Source organism: Triturus cristatus, chromosome 9 (assembly GCF_964204655.1).
Source record: "Triturus cristatus chromosome 9, aTriCri1.1, whole genome shotgun sequence".
Classification (NCBI taxonomy): domain Eukaryota; kingdom Metazoa; phylum Chordata; class Amphibia; order Caudata; family Salamandridae; genus Triturus; species Triturus cristatus.
Genome location: NC_140592.1, coordinates 671,307,778 through 671,331,505, shown reverse-complemented (window position 1 = coordinate 671,331,505; position 23,728 = coordinate 671,307,778). Strand labels below are relative to the sequence as shown.

Genomic DNA, 23,728 nt, shown 5'->3' with positions numbered 1-23,728 from the left:
CCCGACCACCCGGCCGCGTGGCTCACCCGCACGGGACGATCCTGCTGCCTCCATGTGAGGGGTGACTCCACGGCGCTCCCATGCCTGCCTAAGGCTACCGCGTCCAGCCCTGGTGATACCGCAGGAAGCGGGGGCGCTCTGTGACTCCTTCAAGTCGATGATTGCTGCCCGGGAACTGACTGCGGGAGGAGCCCGGATCTGGCGACCTGTACTGCGGCTGTGGGGACCACTGGCCTATTGCTGCAACTGACCGGTGAGGCCTTCAGGCTGTAGTAGGCCCGCGAGGGGCGCAGCGAGGTGCCTTCTGGTGGCGGTGGGGGGCCGCGGAGGTCGATCGGGCCTAGGGCCCCCTGCTAATCTGAGTTGCTGAGGTTGCCTCCGTGGGGGGATGACTCCGCAGCGCTGCCGTGCCTGCCTGAAACTGCCGGGTCCTGCTCTGGTGATACCTCGGGAGGCGGGGGATGCCCTGTGATTCCCTCGAGTCGATGGTCTCTGCCCGGAAACTGACTGCGGTAGGAGCCTGGATCCGGCGACTTGTGCTGCGGCTGTGGGGACCACTGCCCGCACGTTGAAGCTGACAGGCGGGGCCTTCAGGCCAAGGTAGGCCCGCGAGGGACGCAGCAAGGTGCTTACTGGTGGTGGAGGGGGGCCACGGGGGTCGATCGGGCCTAGGGCCCCCTGCCAGGCTGTGTTGCGGAGGCTGGCCGGACCTGGGGCCCTGTGAGGACTGCTGCCTGAGAGCGAGTGTCGGACCCGGCGATTGTCCTTGCGGTGCGGCGCCCACGTGGGTTGGGGGTCCACGGGGGTCGATCGGACCTAGGGGCCCTCACCTGCACGGGGGCTGAGACTGTAACACAACGCTCGCTGTAGGCCTAGAGGGGTGACCACGCTTGTGCCTGCTGCGCCCGGAATTGTCCTTGCCAACCGGCATTACCCTCCCTCCTGGAGTGATCGCAGCCTACAGTGCTACCGGCGGTGACCCCTCCCGCGCCCTTGCGGTGGGACATCCCGCCAGGGGTGATCTAGGAGAGGACAGGGCCCTGTGACGAGCCGGGTGCCTGTGTGGGACTTGCTGAGGGGTTGATCTTGCTGGGGGAGGCCGCGGGGGCCGGTCGGACCCAGGCACACTCAACATCCTGGAAATGTGGACTTCTCACTACCATGAGTTGGTTCATCCGTTGTGCTGTCCGTAGTGACCCCCTCTGGTTTACTAGACGCCTGGACGCCCGATGCGGGGAAGAGACTGCGACATGCTGTGTCCGGCCTTTGAGAGGTACACCTGAGGGTGAGCTGGAAAGTGGCGGAGTCCAGCGCTAGTCCCCCTATTGGAGCTCTGCATTCCCATGCTGTCCCACCTGTGTAGCGCCAGCGGAGGGCCCCATATCGTGTGTGGAGACCGTGGTGACCGGCCTGAGGCTGGGGATATCTTGACCGCACAAGACTACGTGGGCCGGGCATACTTCGCAGAACCTCGGGTAAGGCTGGGGAAGTGGTGGGCCGCCCCACACTGGTGCCCGGACGGGTGACGCCAAGTCCCGCGCTGGAGTTACACCCGACAACAGTGCAACAGTTCTTGCGGAACCCAGTTGGAGCGGACAGTGGCTGTCACAGTGCATGTTAGCGTTCACAGGCGCCTGGTGGACTGTGTGCTTGGGACCCAATCACTAACGTAGCGGCCCCTTCGCTGTCACACCGCCTCGGCTGGTGGCCATCTGCGAATGCCCACGGTGCAGCAACTCGTGACGGGTCGTATGAAAGCCAAAATGCAACAGGGGCCCTCGCGTGGGAACAACCTAGACCCTCCGTCTTTGTGTACTGGTGGCACGCCAGAACCTACGCCCACGGCCCTAGCAGCAAAAATGGATTCCGTCCTTGCAGCGATGGAACGGATAGGTGCCCCGGTGGAACACACCAGAACCTCCCTGGAAACCAGAATAGATCAGATCGCCTCGGACTTCACCCTCCTACACACGGACCATTATAAGTTGGCTGATAAAGTCGCTGTGCAGGGCCAAACAATTAAGGAGCTCCAGCCTATCACCCAAAGCCACACTGCAGCGCTACAGGACCTACTGGATCGGGTTCATGAGCTGGAAGACAAGGCGGACGATGCGGAGGGCCGTTCCCGTCGCAACAACGTCCGCGTGGTGGGCCTGCCGGAAGGTGAAGAAGGTAGTCATCCAGAACAATTCATGGAACGGTCGCTTCGTGATCTCATACCTCCAGCTCTCCTGTCGCAGCAGATCGTTATTGAAAGAGCCCACCGCATCCCAGCTCGGAAGCCTCAACCGGGAGCCAGACCACGGCCATTCCTCTTTAAACTGCTCAATTATAGGGACCATGACGTGGTTCTCCGTGAAACGTGCAAGATGGATGCTCTCACAGTGAGTGGTAGTTCGGTCATGTTCTTTCCTGACTATACTGCCCGGGTGCGTAGGAGCAACTACACTGCAGTGAAACAGCAACTCCACGCCATTGCAATACCATATTCACTGTTATTTCTAGCACGCCTGCGCATTACAGCTAAGGAGAAGACACACTTTTTTGATTCCCCACAGGAGGCATGGGACTGGCTCGAGGAGTCGGGGCTATAGTCGGGTGCGAGATCGGCAAACTCAAACAATGGCGCTGCAGCGGGTGGTGGAGCCCGTCGTCGTCGCAGAGCCAGGAGGCTCATCCAGCCTGGGATCACTGCCCCAACCCCGGAGAGCATGCGCAGGGAGAGATTGGAGGCTCTTGAAGCAGTTACCACCCTCGGCTCCCCACAGGCCCAAGAGCTTGGACCCGCGCATGCAGACCACTCTGGTGCCAAGCGGCTCTTCCTCGCCCTCCACTACCGCTTCAGATGACCTTATCTACCGGTGGTGACTCCGAAAACTGCTGATGACCTCATCTGAATAAACCTTCTGCTGATGGCCACCATCATGGACAGCTCACGCAAGTAACCCATTGGCAGTCCCTGCTGGACCCTGACTGTGGCTGGGAGTGGGGGTGGATCTACTGTATTTGCGATACTGTCCGGCCCTATTGGTGTTGAAGTGGCGGTGACCCGCCTGTTGTTGGCCGGGTCACGCATGCCCGCTCATGGGGCTGGGGGAAGGGGGGTTGGCCTGGAGGGTGTTACATTTCCCTTGCCCACCAACCAGTCTCGCGGTCCGTTGGTCCCACATGTTGGCGTCAGAGTCCCCACAGTTGACACACATACACAGGAATGAGGGGGAAGGCTACGACACGTCACAGCTGGCGCGCACACCCTCACAGGTACCCTACTGACCTAGTTTACGCTACTCCATTGCTATAGAAGTTTGGACGGACATTACGCAATGTCTGCCCCTGATGTTATGCTGTTCTTGGTTTCTCAGTTGTGTTTCTTGTTGTAGCACTCCGACACGATATTACCGGACCTTGCTCCTTGCCCCTTGCCCCTTGCCCCGCCTTCGCCCGCCTTAGCCACGGCGCCCCTATAATGCTGGCTCACTCGCGATGGCGCGCACTGACATAATTACGTGGAACATCTGTGGCATGTACACGCCCTCACGTCGGTATTCTATCTTTGCATACCTCCGGAGAAACTCTGCAGCCATTGCCCTCCTGTAGGAGACACATATGACCCAGCCGGAGCTAGACAGGTTGCGCAAACGCTGGAGAGGCCAACTATATGGCACAGCCTATTCAGCACGTGCTCGGGTCACACTGATCTGGGTGCGGGCGGGCACCCCATTTGTATGTGCAGACACAGTGATAGACCCCACAGGCAGGTACACTCTAGCTCGGGGAACACTAAACGGCCAGCAAATACTACTGGGCTCCATTTATGCTCCGAACATCGACCAACCCTCCTCCTTGGCACAGCTGTCCCAGTCATTGGCCCCTTACGCTGGAATTCCGTGGTTACTGGGCGGGGATTTCAATTCGGTACTAGATATACACCTGGACAGGTCCTTTCCGCCCCTCCGCACCACGCAGGCCGGTTCGAACGCCCGGGCCCTCGCCGGATGGCTTTCACATTGGGCATTGCTAGATGTGTGGCATTGCCTGCATCCTGACACTCATACATATTCTTACTACTCTGCTGTGCACGTCCTTCACGTGCGTTTGGACAGGGTAGTGGGCTCCCAGGCACTGTACCCGCTGATTGAGGATGCTGAGTATTTGGGGCGTACCCATTCGGACCACAATCCCCTAAAGCTGCGACTGAACTGGGACCCTGGTCGCCCCCCTGTACCCACATGGCATCTTCAACCCGCCGCGTTGGAACATCCGGAATTTCGTGCCTCTCTGGGAACGGCAATTCTGGAGTATTTTGAATTGAATGAAGGGACTGCGAGCAATGCGCTGGTGGAGTGGGATGCCCATAAAACGGTTATCAGGGGCCACTGCCTTGGTGAAACGTGGAACATACGCAAACAATTAGCGTGGTCACTCACTCGCATTGAAACACAATTATTTAAGTATGAGCGAGACGGAGAGGGAGGGGACCGCCACTCCGCACATTTGGCACGCCTTCGGGCGCAACATGCTGACCTTCTGGAGCGTCTGCGCTGCCACAGTTACACGGCCCATACGGCACGCACTCATGCCAAAGCCGACAGGGCAGGTCGCTTACTAGCTTGGTTACTCGAGCAGGAAAACTCCCACGCCCGATCGGGGCCATACGTACGCCCGAGGGCCCCCTGGTCTACACGCAGCGCGAAATACACCAGGTGATGACCGACCACTATGCGCAGCTGTATTGCTCCATTGGGCGCTGCTCCGGGCTTGAGCTGGACGGTTTCTTGGAAGCCGCCCACCTACCCACGGTCCCCGGAGAACATCTGGAGTCGCTGGACGGGCCCCTTACCTTGGAGGAGATTGGCGGGGCGATCAGCTCCATGGCCACCGGGAAGGCGCCTGGACCAGATGGCCTCCCGGCTGAATACTATAAGGCCTACAGGGAGTCCCTGGAGCCGAAACTGCATGCCCTTTATTCCGCAGCTCTCGAAGAGCGTGTTCTGCCCCCTTCAATGCGCGAGGCCTACCTGGTGTCCCTGCTTAAACCAAATAGGGATCCCGTGAGTCTGGGATCATACCGACCCCATGCTCTACTTAATGTGGACTATAAAATATTAGCCAAGGTGTTGGCTGAGCGCCTGCCGCCGGTGGTGCCGGTGGTGCCCCTATTGGTGCACAGCGACCAGAACGGATTTGTGCCTAAACGTAGTACCTCACTGAACCTGAGGTGGTTTTTCCGGGTGGCCTCGGATAGTGTGCAGAGGTGGCCTGGGGCGGGTTGTCTCGTACTAGATCTCGAAAAAGCCTTCGACTGCTTGGAGTGGGGCTACCTCGAGGCGGTGCTGATGCGATACGGACTGGGCCCGGGGTTTCTCCAGATGGTCGCACTCCTGTACAGAAATCCTTCAGTGAGGGTAGAAACTGGGCCCTACATCTCTGCTGCAATACCAATCTGCAGGGGCACCAGGCAGGGGTGCCCGCTTTCGCCCCGCCTGTTTGCGCTGGCAATGGAGCCCATAGCCACTGCATTGCGCACGACACTAGGTGATGGAATCCCCCTAGGAGACGCGACACATCAGGTGTCACTGTACGCCGACGACCTTCTGGTGTTCGTCAGTAACATTCCGGTCGCTCTAGAAAGCATACTGCTTAACTTCGCCGCTCTCTCGGGACTTAAGGTGAACACCACTAAGTCCTGTTTGTATGCGTTTGGAGGGGATATCCTGGACCCAGGCTATATCCTGGATGGTGTGCGTGTGCAGTGGAAAGCGGACACTTTCCGATATCTAGGAGTCCAGAAATACCGCCAGCCGGTGGACCTCATTGAGGGCAATTTGGGCAGGGCTGTGACGGCGATTAGGTCCCAGATGCGTTTTTAGAGCACGCTCCCACTTACGGTTACCGGCATGGTAGCCCTGTCCAAGATGGTGATACTCCCCGTCTTATGTATTATTTTGCCAATCTGCCAACATATATCCCAGCGGCCTTCTTCGCCGCGCTTACGAGGATTTTATTTGGGGTAGCTCGCGGCATAGGATGGCTTTGCCCAAGCTCTACTTACCTACCGACCAGGGAGGCCTCTTGGCAGCGCAGCTTCAATGGATAGCCCGCTGGTTAGCAGGTAGGGGCCTAGATGACACTGCAACAACAACACCTCCCCTGTCTCTAGCAGACATTAACAAGCTCTTTCATCCTGCCGCGAAAGCCCCAACGCCGACACCACTCCTCATGGTAGTAGCCTACAAATGCTACCGCCGCAGTCTATACCTCACTAGAACCCTGGTTCCTTATGGTCCGGCCATTCCACTGGAGGGCTCCCCTAGCGGGCTGGGGTGCTCACCGCCCCTGAGCTAGCGGAGTGGCATGCAGCGGACATACAGACCTTGGGTGACCTCTATCAGGATGGCACTTTCATTGACTACGAATCCTTGGTTGATGAGGCGGGCCTGCCACCTGGGCAATTCCTCAGACACCGTTCCCTGGTCGCGACATTGACTGCTAGGTGGGGGGACATGGCGGTGGAACCGAGCCAACACCTCACCATACAGTATCTACATGTGATGGGGCGGGGTAGGCACCTGATACGGTGGTTTGTGGCCTCCCTACGCACGCACGCGGCGATCAGCCTAGAACCGCTTAGCCGCAAATGGGAGATAGACCTGGGGAGGCCACTGGACGACAGGGAATGGGGCAAGATACTGCAGAGCCCAATACGCGTACCCCGCAACATGCGGGTCCGCCATATACAGCTGTTTATACTTCACAGGGCGTACCTCACACCCGAAATGATTAATAGATACTTCCACCGCATCGATGCGGCTTGCCCCTGCTGTGCGGAGTTGGGAACTGGGCTGGTGCACATGCTGGGGAGTTGCCGCAAGCTGCGCTCATATTGGGAGTCAGTCCACGAGGCGCTGCATATATGCACAGGCCGCACCATACCATTTGAGTGACTCGTCTACCTACTACACCTATTCCGCAGAACACCAGCTATGAAAGTCACCTCCCGTATCCTTGACTTGGGGTTGGTGGTGGCTAAACGGCTACTCACCAAACACTGGAAGGCACCGGACCTGCCACACATACGGGCATGGTGGTTCTCACTCCAGGCATGGGCCAAAGCGGAAGGCATAGGGAGGGAGGAAACACTGGGGCTTCGGAGGACACCTATCACAACACAGTGGGAAGGTCTCTTACAGGCCTTGACGCGGATTGAGGGGGACACGGCGGAGAGACACACTGCCCAGGTGGGAGGGGTGTCCCCGGAGATGGTTGAGCGAGTACATGCGGTCAGTTAGCCTGCCAAGTAGTCAGCAGCATAATGACTGATGCCCAGGGTGGACAATATCAGGTTTCCGATGTGGGACTGCTCGTTTGGGGGGTGCGTGGGGGTGGGGGGGGGAGGGGCTGGGGAAATAATGTGAAATATATGTTTGCAGGTCGGACTCTGCTGCTGTTCTTGGTTGCTGGGAGTTTTGGACGTTCTGCCTCCTGTTTATGTTCCATTTTATTATCTGTACCCGCAAGTATCCTGAAGGATTTGTGTAAACTCTGTGCACTATACCACTGGACTTATCATACCAAAGCATGACATTGTGTATCGTACTGGGGTTCGTATTATTACCACTTGGTCATTGAAATCATTGACTGTCGGGTGAGAGGTCCCCATGTTTCACGGTACGGCTCCTCTGGTCTAGCCTACTGCTTTATGATATGGTCAATGTTAATTGAGTCCTGGTACCTGTCTGTACGCTGTAAAACTTGCAAAACAATAAACCGATTTTTCAAAAAACAATTAGGGCGGTTTCAGTCCTCTTTCCATTACTTTAGCTCCCGGTATATAATTGCGGGAAAATTGCATTTCCAGGTCTCGTACTCGAGGACCGGCATGAAGGATTGACTTGCAGCTGTACAATGTCTCGTAGCGGTAAGATGTCATGGCTTGCTGCCAGAGTATTAATAGTGCGGCGGTTTGGTTGTTGAGATATTGGGAGAACTACTTTAGGTATTTTGGAAGCGGCATAGATTTTTATTAAGTAAAGGGAAATGCTTTGTAAGCAGGCCAAGGTCCTAAGGGAAGCTGATTACACCAGAGGTTTTCCTTTCTTTTTCAGAATTGCACATAATGAAAGTGCACGGTGTTTATGTACAGAACAGTTTGAAGCGAGGATACTAGACCTGATTGCAGTCTAACGAGTGTGGGATGAAATTATCACCACATGACAAGTAGGTGATGACTTGACTCTTGGTTACACACTTGATTAAGATGAGTGTGCATGATAGGTTATCTAACTATACTCCCTTTTGCTTACTTCCGCATAGATCACCACCATTGATTGTTAAGGTACCGGAATACAGTTTATTATCTGTTTGGAAATGCATGTAGCTTTTTGGATGGATGAGATATTACACACTGTTTGGTCTCTGAGGGCTGTGTTGACTCGTTGCAATAAGATAATGATTTGCCAGACACAGGCTAGGTGTATCTACATTTTTGCTCAGACAAGTGTACTTGTAGTTTGATTTGGTGCCCTGGGATATTATCGGGTTCTGGTAGCGTTTCACTCTTATAGGTTTTTCGTCATCACCTGGGTGCAAGGTTCTCCAAGTATTTAATATTAATTTAAAATACTGGTGAAATATATTGTTCTTTATATCTTTGCATTTCGTTGTTCACGAAGTCACGTTTTAACACTGTAGGTCCAAAATGTGCATGCATTTGCACTTGCACATTATGTCACAGTAACATTGGATATAAGTTTGTGTACACCAGTTCTTTGTATGGTGTCACAATGGCCTTTTTTGATTTTGTTTACACAGCCTTGAAAAAGTCGCGGGACGATTTCCCAGTGTTTGCGACAAAACACGTGTTGGCTGATTCAGAACATTATGAAATAACTGAAAGAAAAGAATTAAAGAAAGAAAAGATTTCCAAAAAAATGTGTTTATAATTTGTGTAGACTTGCTTTGTTATTTAACATTACTTTACATACGTGTGCTGAGGATGTTGTGAATAGTAATAAAACCATGGGGCGCTACGCTCCGCTCCTACCCTGAAAGTCTCGGGGGGATTCGTCAAGCGGGGGCTGAGATAAAAGGGGGGTCCCAAAACGCGTTTTTCCCATGCATTTTTCCATAGGACCTTTAGACACAGCTACAGCCCGAACGGCTGAACAGAATTACTTGAAATTTGGCCGAGAGGTAGTCCTCAGGTCAGGGATGTGCCTTTTGAATATCTGGAGTTAATCTGTTCAGTAGTTCCTGAGAAAATTTCAGTTAAAAGTACATATATATCTATAAGTGCGCACAGTGCGCGCACGGTGAAAAACCTGGAAAAAAAAATATTAATAAATACATAACTTGGCATTTAAAAAACCGTACAAATTCACTTAAAAAACCATAGGTTTCACACACGTTATAGTTAGGAATTAGCATTTAAAAAACCTTGCAAATTCACTTAAAAAACCATAGGTTTCACACATGTTCTAGTTAGCTGGACATTTCGCTCGTAAAAAAACAGTGAAATTCCCCCGTTATAGTTAGTGCAGGCAACTATAACTCACGCGACCGCAATCCTCTGCTGATGACGTCAGATATTACATCACTGTATTTAGACACCTATTTACCCATGTCTTCTTCCATTAATCTTTAGCTATACATATATTACAAATATTTAATTTTCAGAAAGACACATATGTAATCAGTGATGTAATATCTGACGTCATCAGCAGAGGATTGCGGTCGCGTGAGTTATAGTTGCCTGCACTAACTATAACGGGGGAATTTCATTGTTTTTTTACGAGGGAAATGTCCAGCTAACTATAACGTGTGAAACCTATGGTTTTTTTAAGTGAATTTGCAAGGTTTTTTAAATGCTAATTCCTAACTATAACGTGTGTGAAACCTATGGTTTTTTAAGTGTATATATATATATATATATATATATATATGCTCTGGTGTCTAGGATTACAGGTAAGTAACTAATCCTTTTTCTTTTAATAGGTGTTGGTCATAATTCCTCCATACAGCCATGTCAGTGACATAATTCCTCCATACAGGCTTTAGCAGTGGATGGAAGACCGATCGTGACTGGGAGAGTTAGGTCTATTGGTAATTAAATATGGAGGGCGTTAGATGTGTGGTGCCATTCTGGTAAGTTGTTATGGTGTCCGAATTGTTTATAGTACTTTATTCTATCTGTAACAGCCCTCTGTATTTTTTTTATAAAATTATATTTAGAAATAAAAACCAAAATAGTACTTAACTATATTGCATTGTATTATTCAGTTAATACTGTTCATGCATTCTATACTCAAAATGTAGCACTAAACTAAGTAAATCAAATAAAAAAGCTAATAATACCAGAGGACTCTGCTGCAGTTACTACGTTTTCTCTATCTCTGTATCTGTACTAATTGCGAACGGTGTGATAGGAGCATATCTATTCCATTGGCCCTTTTGCAGCACTGACACTTCTGCTATAGAACAAAGCAACTGTAGAAGGCCTTAGATCGCAGCCCTCCAATGACTAACATTTTCCCCTCAAAACGTTACATCGGTGGCGATAAAACACATTTGTTTCCTCAATAAAACTGCACCAAAAACTAAATCAATTGGACTACTTAAAGTAAATTGCTGACAGAAAAAGTGCTTCTCCCCTGACCAAGAGCAATGCGGGGAGAAAGGAGTTTAATACCACGCTTGCCTGAGAATAAAGGTTCCAAATACTTTAAAGAGTAAAAGAGTTCGAGTGAAGCATACAGTATGCCACCACTAAACAATTTATATAATAATTAAAGTTGAAGAGGCAGAGCCATCTGATTGTTGAATCTTACCACTGCGCCAGAAAAAGGAAATCAGACCCTATCGCTGTGCAACATGCTAGGACTGTAACAGTACAAAGGCAGCGTTAAGGTGACACTGCAGTTCTCCAAGCTAGGCTAAACTGTTAGGATGTTAGTTTGTCACTTTACAAATGGTGAAAGGAAGGACTGTTTAAGAGCAACAAAGCTGAACTGTAGTTTTAAAACCCATTGTTAAGTTAATGATGGGTTTTGATATTTTCTAAACTTGTTTTATAGGATTAAAAATGTAAAGCAATTTGGTTTTATACATAGGCGTTTTTTTTGTTGCTTTTTGGAATGTTTTTTCCTCTCTGTTTATAAATGTGATCCTGCTCATGAGTGGCAACATTCAATGTGCATGCGTTTAATGAAGATACTCTTGATATAGAACTGTTACAGGTAAGCGCCCTTCCACTGAATCCCACAAGTGCTTATGGCTACAAAGCATATGTGCTTCCTCCCTCCCTCCCCAAACAATAGTTGTTCGTACAGCATCCCTCTGTTTTTAGGTCGAGCCCAGGCAGCGCACTCACACTGTCTGCTAGACCTGCTGTAATCACTATACGGAGTGTAATCCCGCCTGCTGCTTGCCATCGGTTCACTCCTATGTCGATCTTATTTACTGCCTTCTTATTGGTTGGTGAACCCGAAAAATAATTTCTGTATTTAGGCCAAGAGCACTGGTCAGCTGCAGTTTTCTTACACTGTAGGTGTTTGTGTTCCTTTGGAGCCTACCTATTTATTACCATGGCTCCCGCTTCACGGGCCACCACGTGCATAGGGTTTATGTTCACGGGTGCCGCGCTTTGTTTCAGCACAGTGCCCACTTTCAGTTTAGAAAAACAGCAGCCATGTTGTATTTATAAACATCACGTGCTTCCAAGCCCGGGGCTCCTGATGCCTGCCAAGCCGAACACATGGAAGAAGCATTTTTATTACCTTAGTACTGGTTTTGGTTGTACTTGTTTCCAGAACAGGGAAATGCCTTCCTGCTCAGATTTACTTTTAAATAGAGGTGGCACTGCTCCTGCAAGCACATGAACGCTCCAGCGGCACGTGAGAGAAAGAGAGGGTGAGGAGGATACAGGGCGAGATGCTGTATACTTCAGCCACTCTTTATCTTGAAGTATGGCGGCCGCACCTTTCTCTTGTTCTGCACAGGGTGTCTCGCCCACCTCCATATTTTAAATAACTCAAGTTTAACTCTCAGTAGCACCCATTTTACGAGCAGCGCACAATATATTTTACTTATAGCTTCAAAGCTGCATCTCCCCATGGGTTGCCCTCTCTCCCACCATCAAAAGCAGCCTGCCTATTCTATGCTTCGTCCACACCCGCTGCCAGGGTAGGGATACTGCACCTTTGTTATCGGCCGGGTTCAGCCTCTCCCGGAATCACCTCTACAACCACAGGGGCCACAGTGATCTACCACTAAGCCGGGCTCAGAGCTGCCCACCTCCCCTCCTACCCCGCAGCAGCTGATCCACCGCTGCCTACACTGCTCTGCAGCACTTAAAATGACAGGGTCGCTGGTGGACAGAGACAGCTGCCTGGTGATGGTAGGTGACCTTCATGCTTGTTCCTCTCTTTCTCTCTCTAAATGTCGGATTCATTAAAGTGAGTGTGGTGGGCATTACCAACAACCATCGGCTCAAATTCATCACTTCTCTTCCCAGACTTTACCACCTACTCCTACTTGGGTTTCCCTCTTCAATCATTTCCTCTTGCCATCTCTCCCATACCTTCCTCTTCCCATTCTCTCTACTCCTTTGTGCCCCTTCTCACTTTCTTCCTCCACTTCTCCTGTCCCCTTTCTCTTCTGTCTTTTCCCTGCTTACATCTCCTCCCCATCTGTCTCAATCCCTTCTCCAGTTCATCAGTTTTACTGGGTGTAGATTAGTCCAAACCTCACAGTGAGTTGTTCATACCATTGACTGGATTTCCTGGCATGCACTGGTGCACTGCTTTATCAGGAGTGCCGACTGCATGTTCACAGACATGATCTGACTTTCAGTTCCCTCTAAGATGCACTCTAAAGGCTTGGAGGTTACTGAGAAGTATTTTTGACCAGGCTCTATTGTTAACAGTTAACCTAAAGGTGAGCGATAATTGAGAATCAAACAAATGAATTCTAGTTTTGGCAGAAGTCCAACTACATGTTAACCTTCATGAATTTTTAGTTCTTCCATCTTGTAGAGTTTAAAAGGTGGAATACTGTTCTGTACGGTATTTCACTTTCATGCATGGGCACTTCTTGCAATCCCTGAAGATTAAAAGGGTGCACATTGTAGAAGAGGGGGAAGTGAGGCCAACATGTTAGTCACTCTGGCATTTGCCATGTAGGCTACAGGCAACAGAACTGCTTTCAGGGGTGCGTAGGCTGCAAGATAAAGCCCTGAAAGCTACCATGCCACCCCTGCTGGTTTGTAAGGCACTGTTGCCTGTGAACCAGACTTCACTTATAAAGCTCGGTCACTGGTTTACGAGGTCTTAACTCTGCACTTCCACTGGCGCTACTGTGACGTGCACAAGACCACCCTCTGAGCTTTCCTGTCTACTCTAATCTCTATTATTGCATACCTTCAACTTGCCTATACCTCATTTCATAAATCCCATCTCATTCTGTTAAACCATATCCCTGCGATTAACATTGCCTAATATTCACCAGCCTATTTATTCGTGCCATGTACAGAGTGAGATGCCTCATGTTTTACCAGCGGAAGCAGAACCTAATGCCTGCCACTTCAGACTCTCCACGTCTACAGCTTTAGCCGTTATATACCAATCTACAACACAAAATAATGTACTACATAATTACACTCCATGACACACAATCCCACTCCACATCATTCCAGTACACACAATACCACATAATTACTATATACATAATTCCACCGCACACCATGCCACATAATTCCACTACACAAATCAACTCCACACCACACACAATTCCACATCTCACAATTCCAGTGCAACCCATTCCACACCACATACATCCATTCCACTACAAACCAAGACACATGGGTAAAAAAAATGTTGTCATTTAAACCACCAACAGCTCTAACTGTCGCAAAATGCGAGACCTATTTCACTACAAATGCTTGTTTTCCATTCTTGTTCATTGAACTCCACCCCGTGTCTTCATTAAACAACCACATCAATACAATACAAAATTCAAATTGTAAACACGCATAAAATTGATCACTTTTATAGGGCTAACAATTTTTAAAATTAACGCTTTTTATCGTATTATCAGACAGCAATACCTTTGCAATACATTAGAAATTACACCAATATGAGCTGGTTAGTCTTTTTGTTTAAATGTACAGGTGGGGTATTTCTACTTTCTCAAGCTATCAACATTTCTGAAATAAAGCACATTTGTTCTCCCTTTTCTTTCCTGGTTTACATTGTAGTTGAATGGTATCCCCATTATTTATCTTCTTCCTCCCATGTCTTGTGTTCATTTAGACCGTAAAAACATCCCTTTACGTCAACTTATCATAAAATAATTCTTATATTTTTTCAGCTGCAACTGTAATTCCACTGTGCCACGACCTGTAAAGGTGGTTGCACTTGGAGGGCAGAACTATCTTGGTGCCATCTTAAGATTCTTTGTGAAGCAACTGGCAAGTCGTACTTCAGACTGGCTCACTTACATGAGATTTCTCATCATTCCTTTGGGTAAGCTTTCCTTTATATTCTGTTCTCCTGTTTCATGGCTTTTCATGAATCTATGTTAACTTTCATTTGGTATCTTCAAATGTTCTTCCTTTAACCAGTGCCTGTATGCCTCAACAAAATTCATCAGTTGCTTATCTCCTCTAAGCCTCTCTTTGTCCTCTTTTTTTAGGTCTGCCCCTTCTCTCTTGCTGTCCTCTGACAACACAGTAATGCTTTCATTGTTTCGTTCTTTGGATAGTCCTGCTATGGTTTTCTAGTACAAAATTGCTTATTAAAGATTTTTTTTTAAATAAGTCCTCTGTGTTGCCCACTACCTCTGTTCCTAACCCATGCATCACATCAGCTGCTTCCATTTGTTTGGAAATTACTTGTGCAGACAGGTAGAAATGGAAAATGCTTCTGAAGAAAGAACATTGTCATGCAAAAGGATATTGATGATATTGATGCCCTCCGTATGTGACCCTCCCCTGTGGATATGTGAGCTATGTCCCTTACCAATGCATCTCCAGCTGCCCTGTCTTGTTAATTTTATTTCTCCATTTTATCAGGTAGGATGCAGTGATTCTCTCCCCTTTTTGAAAAGTGTAATAAACAAACGATTCCAACTCCCACACATTCACATGGTCATGAGAAGAGATAGATTAAAAAAATGTCCTAGCCTTGAAGATGTGGAATGCTCTTCCTAGATGTAGCCCTACTGAAGCTGTTTTCAGAAAGAGCCTTAAAACCAAACCGTACTCTTTCATTCCTGCTTTAACGTCATTAGGATCTCAATAGTTAGGTTTCTTGTAGGTGTTCTTTCCGCCAGCGGTGGAATGCCACTTCGGAGGAAACTCTGTGCTTTACAAATGCATTGCATTGTATATTTCATTTTTTGCTGCCTCTCTTAGCAGTGACAGGCATTTTTAGCTTTTCAAATAAGTTATCTCTTTTTGCCACTTCTACCACTTATTACATGCTTCATGTGCGTTGCATTGGATGTGGCAAGCAGGTTCCGGACGCTGACTTAAACAAAGTCCACATTTTATTTCTGTGGAACTGTCATTAGCTAAGCTGTTGTGTATTGTGCATTGAAATTCTTAGTTGATAACCATAAAGACAGGTCCCCAAGGAGACCCAGGGCTAAGGTGGTGTTGTACATTGGTAAGAGAGATTTGGTGCATGTAGGTCGCTTGTCTCCTCTTTCTGGAGTTGTCTACTGACCATTCAGTAGAAGGTACCGCTCATCACACATCTGTTAGTACCTTTCAGGGGGACAAAGCAGACTGTAGCATTATTTAGAATCATGTGGTACCTAATGACCTTCTCAAGTCATATAAAATTTGAAAGGTTCTACAAAGATTGCTACTAGTCGTTTGGAATGTCACTGGACAGATCATAGAGCACATAGGATTTATCGAGCTGCCATAGAAACAATTCTCCAAGTGGTTGATAGGTATTGGGTCAGATGTCATTTTAGAAGTTGAACTTGACTTCCTCTAGAGTCCCGTACAGGAACATGAACACTGTCTTAACCTGGGACTAGCACTTTTGTAATTAAGATATCCCGTACTACCCATTTTTCACTAAAGCACATTTGAGAGTTGAAGAAAGGACTCATCACATAAGCCGGTAACACTTTTGATACAAAGAAAACCTACATAAGTGACAATAAAAGAAGTTGAAATCAGTACAAGTTGTGGCCTTGATACTTTCATATGGTAGTCTGTACTCCATACTCTTGACCAGTATGTGTTAAGTTGTTTCTGTACCATAGATTAGTCTCATCCTCCAGTACGCTTTTTCCAGAGGCAGTACGTATTTCCTCTAAAGGCAAGTTAGCAGAAACAGTCTATTTTCCTGTTCATGAAAAGTAATGATGCCAAATTCACATGATTTCTCTTCAATTACTGTTCTCTCTTGATGACCTGAGTTGATCATATTTGAAACGCAGTTGAATATCCTTTGAGGAGTCTCCTCCCTCCAATTTTGGTTATGACCCTCAGGTTTTTCTGACCAATGTGCAGGTTCCTAGTCCGGTGATATTTAACATTTATGAGACTACCAGTGATACAACATCTTTAGCTCTCTTGTCACCTTCTTCACCATCTCTGTTTAGAATAGTTAAGGCCCCATATAATTTGGTCTTGTCTGAACGGGTAGTGAATATACCTTCCAATTTGACTACATTTTCAAAAGTCATCAAAAACAGACAGTCAATAAATATTTCCTGCGTAATGTCTATAATCTATAATATAATATTCCTGTGTATGAGCTAAATACTTCTGCCTCTGTTGCTCATTTCAGAATAGATTAGTATCAAGATTCTTATCCAGGTTCATGGAGAGGAGCCATTCATCCTTTTTATCCAAAATAGCAGAAAGTAGACACAGAGTGCCCAGCATTAAATCTTTCACACATTAATATACTTGAGGTATTTTGTGTTGTCATTCTGGGAATCCCCAGTAGTATGAATGAACAATAAACATTATTAATATTGCTTTAGGCCCTAGAGTGTTGGTTAGTAGTGTGTTTACCTCCTTTAAAGTTACCCAAACTTTAGCCAATCAGAGGACTGCACCAAGCACTGTCATTCCCCTACAGGCGCCACTGCACAGACTTTCTGCTGCTTGTCAAGTCTAAGGGAGTCCCAGAACAGGGTTTGCTTTGCTCTAGGTACTGTAGTTCTCGCCAAACAGTAGATTTTCAACTTTTTCCCCTCGCTGGTAGACTTTCGAACCACAGCTTAAGCCTCTAGTCCAAAGGGAGCTATTCCTAGGTATTTTTTCTTCTGTTTCAGAGGAGACTTCAACCACAATGCGGCTGACTCCTCACATGGAGAAGAAATCTCTCAAGAAGTTGTGATTGGCATGTGGTTTAAAAATACATGTTTGTAGCCTGTGTTGTTGTAGATACATGTGCTTAACATACTCCTGCCATGTTGTGTTGGGCTCTGACGTTTGCAAGCTGTTTTTCTTCGAAGAAGTCTGTTGAGTCAATAGATGTGGTATGACTCCTCTAGCTACATATTGTGCATCGTCACTGATTCCATGTTGGATTATTTTTACCTGCCATCAGCTTCAAGCCGGCACCAAGCAGGTTCTGAGTTCGCCTGTCCTGAAGACAATTTTGTTGGCCCTGTTCAGTTAGTTTTCAATCATGTTGCCTTTCAGCAAGCCCTGGTACTTTCTTCAAACTGATGTATAAAAACCTTCAGAAGCACTGAAGACCGTTGTTGATGCCCCAGGGTGTCAAAGGCCATGCGTCCCATGAGGCCCAAGACCCATCTCCAGTCCTTTGCCAGAGAATGCTACGTGGCTGTGGGATTTGGGCATTGAGCCCTGAGCATAGACGATGAGAAAAGGCAAGCTAAGTGCCCCACCGCCTATCGCTCTGGTTGGCAGCAGCAATAAGCTTCACAGGTGAGTAGGCCTTCACCCAAGGGCGGCAACACCCATCAGCCATCGAGTCCCAGGTGCTTCAACGCCACAAGTGCCATCAGTTCAATCCAAAGCAAGTGTGGAAAGCTCCATCTCTGCTAGAGCACAAGACCCCATCAACTGTGAAACCTTCCTCAACGCAGAAACCCTGCTCAATGCCGAAGCCAAGACAAGCCCACCTCAAAGCTTTCTTTGCCGCCTGTTCACAGAAACAATGTCGAGTTTTTGATCCCTGAGATGCTTCAACAAGAACTGAATTACAGGCAGAAGTGCCTGTTTATCACCCCAGTTACAGGCAGATCATGGTGAAACTGCATAAGCCACCAGCTCCAGGACCTTTTCCGTGAAAGAGGGGACGGGCCTTCGAACAAGGAACCTTCTTCCAAGCTCCCTCCCCAGAGCTGGCACCTAAGAAAGTGAAGAATAGAACCACCAACTACTTCCTCTTCCGAAGCATCCACCTCTACCAACACCACTACCCCTTCCTCTCCCACTACCACCACGCCCCTGCACACAAACCCCATTGCCTCAGTCAGCCTCTCTTTCACATTCCCAGTTAGGGCCTCACCCGTTGATTACCCCATAGCCTATCATAAGGTAATTCTGAGGGTTGCATCCTTTCGCAAAGTAAGACTGCATGTGAACTCTACAAAGCCATCGTACCGCCCCTGTTGAATGGCATTAAAAATCTAATCCCGATAACTTTAAGCAGCCTGTCAAGACAAGGGTAGTGACCGCAAGCTCGAAAAGAAGTTAAAAACTCTCCTACTGACCCAGCATACATCAGGACCCAGGTTCCAACCTACTCTCTGGTGGTCCACATCGCCCTCAAGCACACCTCTGCCCATGTCACCAGCTTTTCTCTACCTCCAAACAGGCAGAGCAAAAAGATTGATGCATTGGGCAAGAGTGTGGCAGTTAGAGCAGCAACCTATTTCGATATAGCCAATTCGGTGGCACGCCTGCCACACTACAACAGGGCACAGTGGGAGGAGATGCCAGAACTCTTTAAACATCTTTAGGAGCAGTACAGGAAACATGGAGTGTAAATGGTGTCTGAGGGCAAATCCATCTCTAACACCAACATAAGCTGCTGCAACATAAGATGCTGCAAATACAACCTCTAATGTAAATATTGCCACCATTATTCTTGGATGCCATGCCTGCTCCATATCTCTGGGTTTCAGCCCAAAGTCCAGCGTCATGTCCTAAACCTTCTATTCAATGTAGAGCACCTTTTCAGGCCTCAGGTTGACGAGATTTTGAAAAAAAATAGAGACAGCAAATTCCATGGGGGCACACCAGACCATTTAGTACAGGGACTCCTTTCGCAAACAGCAGACCAGAATGAGAGAAAAGACAACCTCTCCTGAGCAACCGTACTCTTACCAGATGCATTAGCAGTCCTTCCACCAGCAAGCTCGGAGAGTGTCAAATGGAGGCTTCTAATGTGATAAGAGGATAAGTGAAAAGGTGGCTTCATAAAAGGAACTACCTCCTGGAAACAGTGACTTGCCTCACCTCTTGCGCAATCACACCTGTTTGAAGGAGGACAAACAATTTCTTCTCTTGCTGGGTGGAGATAAGATCCAAGAAGTGGGATCCAGTAGTGGTCCAGTACAACTGTTGCCTCAGAGTTACCTAGTGGCTCCGAATTGAGCCAAGAGTGTGTGGTATCCAGAACACTTACACATGAGCATCTGTCCTCCGATGAATATGCCGCTGGAGGATCTACTTTCGCAGCAACAGGGCAGGGTCCAGCTCCACAGCCTCCGTACTCTGCACCTGCATGCGTGGAGATTGAGCTGTGGCTGCTGGTTTGCTTTGACCTTCCACCCGAAATTGTTGATATGATTCTGACAGCCAGCCATCCAACTGTGAATTCAGTCTACACCAGGTGCTGGCAAAAGTTTGTGGCTTGGTGTGGCACCCATCAGATTGACTCACTACAGGCGAACCTGTCTGAAGTGTTTGCTTTGTCATTGCCCTAGCAATGACTCGCTTTGGGCACTGTTAAAAGTGTATTTGTCGGCTCTTTAAACTTTTTTTGAAATTTCCTGATCAGCCTTTTTTTCTTACAATCACCTTTTGTGATGAGATTTCTGAAAGGTTTATAGCACAGGTTTCCACTGAAGCCCTTTCTTTTTGATGCTACAATGGGGCTTGAATTTGTTTCTCACTTTTCTAATGTGTACCCCATTTGGGCCAATACACAGCTATCTTGACCCTGAACATGATCTTTCTAGTAGCGATCACGTCAGCTTGTTTTGCGAGTGACCAGCAGGCCCTCTCGGTCCAGCCACCTTATACAACATCCTTTCCAGACAAGTTGGTGTTCAGAAGTTGAGCTGCATTTCCGCAGACTGTAGTAACGCAGGTCAAGCAGGCAGGCTATCAATTTTCAGACTTTCCTTGCCCAGCTGCACCCCTTGAAAGAGGAGTAGAGGCAGCATTGTTTGGGTCCCAAGAGAGCCATCCGTTTCTACATTGATCATGCCACGGACCTTCAGGTGGACAATCAACTCTTTGTGGGCTTCTAAGGAATAAAGGGAGAGGCAGTGCAAAAAAACCCATCACTAGGTGGATAGACCTCGACATAAAAATTTGCTAGTGCAGGTTCATGAAGCACTATTGCGTTGATAGTCAGCTCCATCGGGATGGGTGTTTTGTCTCTTTGAGCCTGCAGGACTTTTTGGCTTGAGCCATTCTGAAGATTCTACACCTTGAGAGGTACTGCTTTGGTATCTATTCACAAAATGACTAATCTGCAGTTAGAATTAACCATCAGAAGCAGTGCATAATTTAAGCCAGTGGTTTCCGGTGCTCAGCACCAGCACTCAATTGGTTTCCGATGCCGAGCACCAGCACTTAATTGGCAACACCACACTTATGGCAGTCGGCCACATGGTGGTGCTGCTCATTTAATTTAGAGATGAGCAAAACAACAGTTATACAATATACATTAAAAAGTTACTAATACCTGCCTCCCAGCTAATCCTTTAGCTTTGGGGCCCTGAAATAACCTGAAGTGTCACACCTGCAGGCGAGAGAGATGGTTAATAGTTGTTTTGGTACCGTCATATTTTACAAATCAAGCGCTGATCAGAAGGGCAAGTTACTTATGTTCTGAACTTTTCTCTGAGGTGAAAACCTAGAGATCAGCACACTGGACAAGCCAATTTGCTAATGGGCTCTGTGTCAAAAGACTTGGGCAAGCCTTAAACAACTTCAGTGCACCTGAGTGGCAGTTATATGCGACCACACACGCCCCTAGCAGAGCAGAATGACGTCAGTGAGGAGAGTCATGGTGTGGCTTGCACACGAGTACTGCTTTTGAGTTTCCAGACCCAGTCTGACCCCTGGGGGAATATTAATTAGGTGAGCAATCTGCAGTTCAATAGAGTACCCACAAGAAAGAGTTTTGCAGAAGGTAAGTAACTTTTTTTCATGAAGGCGCTTGATCTCAAGGACTCCTATTTATATCCACATACCCATCCACACTGCGTATCGAAGGTACCCTCACTTTGTGGCACATGGACAACACTGTCAATTCAAACTTCTTCCTTTTGGGGCCACAATGATTCCAAGGCTGTTTATGAAATGCTTAGCACTGGCTACTACACATTTGCGGATCGAGGGCATTCACATCTTTTCCTACTTTGACAATTGGCCTCCACAGGTCCAACCCTTCCTATGGTCAGCTATTGAATGCAGTCATTTAGAAAACATAGCCAAACCAGCAGAGCATTGCAGCCTTTCAGCAGCAGCTCCCTCTTTTGCAGCCTAATCGTCAGATCACTGGGGCTATCATACACCTAAGGATGGTGGCCTCATGTATCGCGGCCTCATGTATCGCCAGTGTTCCACACACAGGAATCATGTGTGCCACAACAAAGAGTACCTCTCAGTTAAATGGTCCCAAATGGAAGATCAATGGAAAGACCTAGTGTTGATACGGGCCAAGGCACAGCACACTGTACAGTGGTGGAGCAGCAACAATTTGTTGCGAGGTATGCCTTTTGCAGACCCGGTACTACAGGTAGCCATCACCACAGGCACCTCTCTTCTTGGTTGGGGCAGTAATCTCAACAACATGACTAATCATGGAATCTGGCCCTCTTGACAACTGGGTCACCAAATCAAATACCCGGAGCTGCTAACTATTCACTCAGCTCTTAATGCCTTTTCCCAAGTCATGAGGCAAAGTAGACCTCATCAAGACACACAACATGATCCCTGTATACTACCTGCAAAAGCAGGGCAGCACCCTTTCACCTCAGCTGTCTCAGTTAGCCCAAGGGATGGAATTTTACTCTGGGCATTCTGCCACAGTATTCATCTCATGGCGGAGCATCCTCAGGGGAGGACAGCTACTTTGTAGAGCTGCATAGCAGGATGCTTATGCAAATGCATGAGTGTGAATTTCACCCTCCGGTCCAACACAGCTACTTCTAAAGCTAAGCACCCCACAAATAGACCTGTTCCCCACTGCAGAAAAATACAAAGTGCCCAAACTTTTCCTACACCTCCATCTGTTTAGATTCAGCTGCAGTTGTGGCCTACATGAAGAAAGGAAACACTTATTTCTCTTTAAAATTCCAGTGATTAAGGTCTTTATAGAGTGTCTGATGAGAGCGCTACCCACAGGAGTGCCACCTGCTGCCATATGGAATCTCAATATAGTCCTCACCAGACTTATGGGACCACCATTTGAACCTCTACATTTATGACCCATTCAGTTCCAATCCTGGAAGGTGGTCTTCCAGGTTGCTATTACCTCTCTTGGACACATTATCGAACTGCAGGCACTCACTCTGCAGGAGCCTCTTCTTAAGGTGTTCAAGGACAGGTTTGCTTTTAGAACCAACCCTAAGTCACAATTCCATCTTAACCGCATCATAAATCTCCCAGTTGTTTTCCCCACAACCAGATTCTGTAGCAGAAAGAGCACTGCACACATTGGACCTCAAAAGAGTTCCTATGTACTGCATTCACAGGATCAAGGGCCAGATTTGGATTGCTGTGGAAAGGGAACTCCTATGCAATAGCAACGGAGTACCCTTTCCGCTGTACTGAAGGTCCATCTACGTCCTATAAAGTCAGGCGGAACTTTAGCATGTCAGCAACAGAAACTACTCAGACTTAGCTGCTGACGTACTCCTCTGACCGCCTGACAGAGTAAAAGCTGCCGTAGGTTTTGTCATTTGTCTGCCTGCCCTATTTAGAGTGGGCAAACAGATTGCATGTTTTTACTTTCACACACAGTCATTCAAAATGTGTCAGTAAGTGAAAGTAAAACATTTTAATGATCCCCACGCCATAGGAGAAAACTCCCATGGTGAGGATGGGGTACTTGCTTTTTTATTTTCAAATAAAAAGTAAGTTGAAAGTGTACCAAACTGCTACATCATGTTGACAGAGCAGCATGGCACACTTTCAGTGTAAGATGTCTGCTCGCCCGGTAGATATCTCTAAATATCGTGGAAAGAGCACCCTCAACATGGCGGTCATGAAGTAGTTTGCCATGCCAGTAAAATATACTCCGTCCGCCGCACTGTAAATCAGCCCCCAAGTCATTCTGTAAATCAGATCAGCTCTTTGTCTCCTTTGGAAAGCCTCAGCAAGGGCATCCCACCTCAAAGGCAGATGCAGCTAGATTGATAGTAAAATGTAATCTGATAGAGACATCTATCCGCAGATTCCTTTTCTTAGAGTTCTTTCCAGGTACCAGACTGGATCCGGAAATCTTTGTGCAGCAGTACTTTTGCGCACCGGTAGAGGGCATTGAGG

The 23,728-nt window shown here is 47.9% G+C and overlaps 1 protein-coding gene across 2 annotated transcripts in view; it reads left to right on the top strand.

Moving 5' to 3' along the window:
• Positions 1-23,728, top strand: part of PACS1 (phosphofurin acidic cluster sorting protein 1) — a 1,493,664-nt gene that overhangs the window by 902,713 nt on the left and 567,223 nt on the right. For both annotated transcript variants that reach the window (XM_085625739.1, XM_085625738.1), the window contains one exon: positions 14,365-14,519. In XM_085625739.1, coding sequence (XP_085481865.1) covers positions 14,365-14,519 — 155 coding nt within the window. The remainder of the gene's footprint in view (positions 1-14,364; positions 14,520-23,728) is intronic.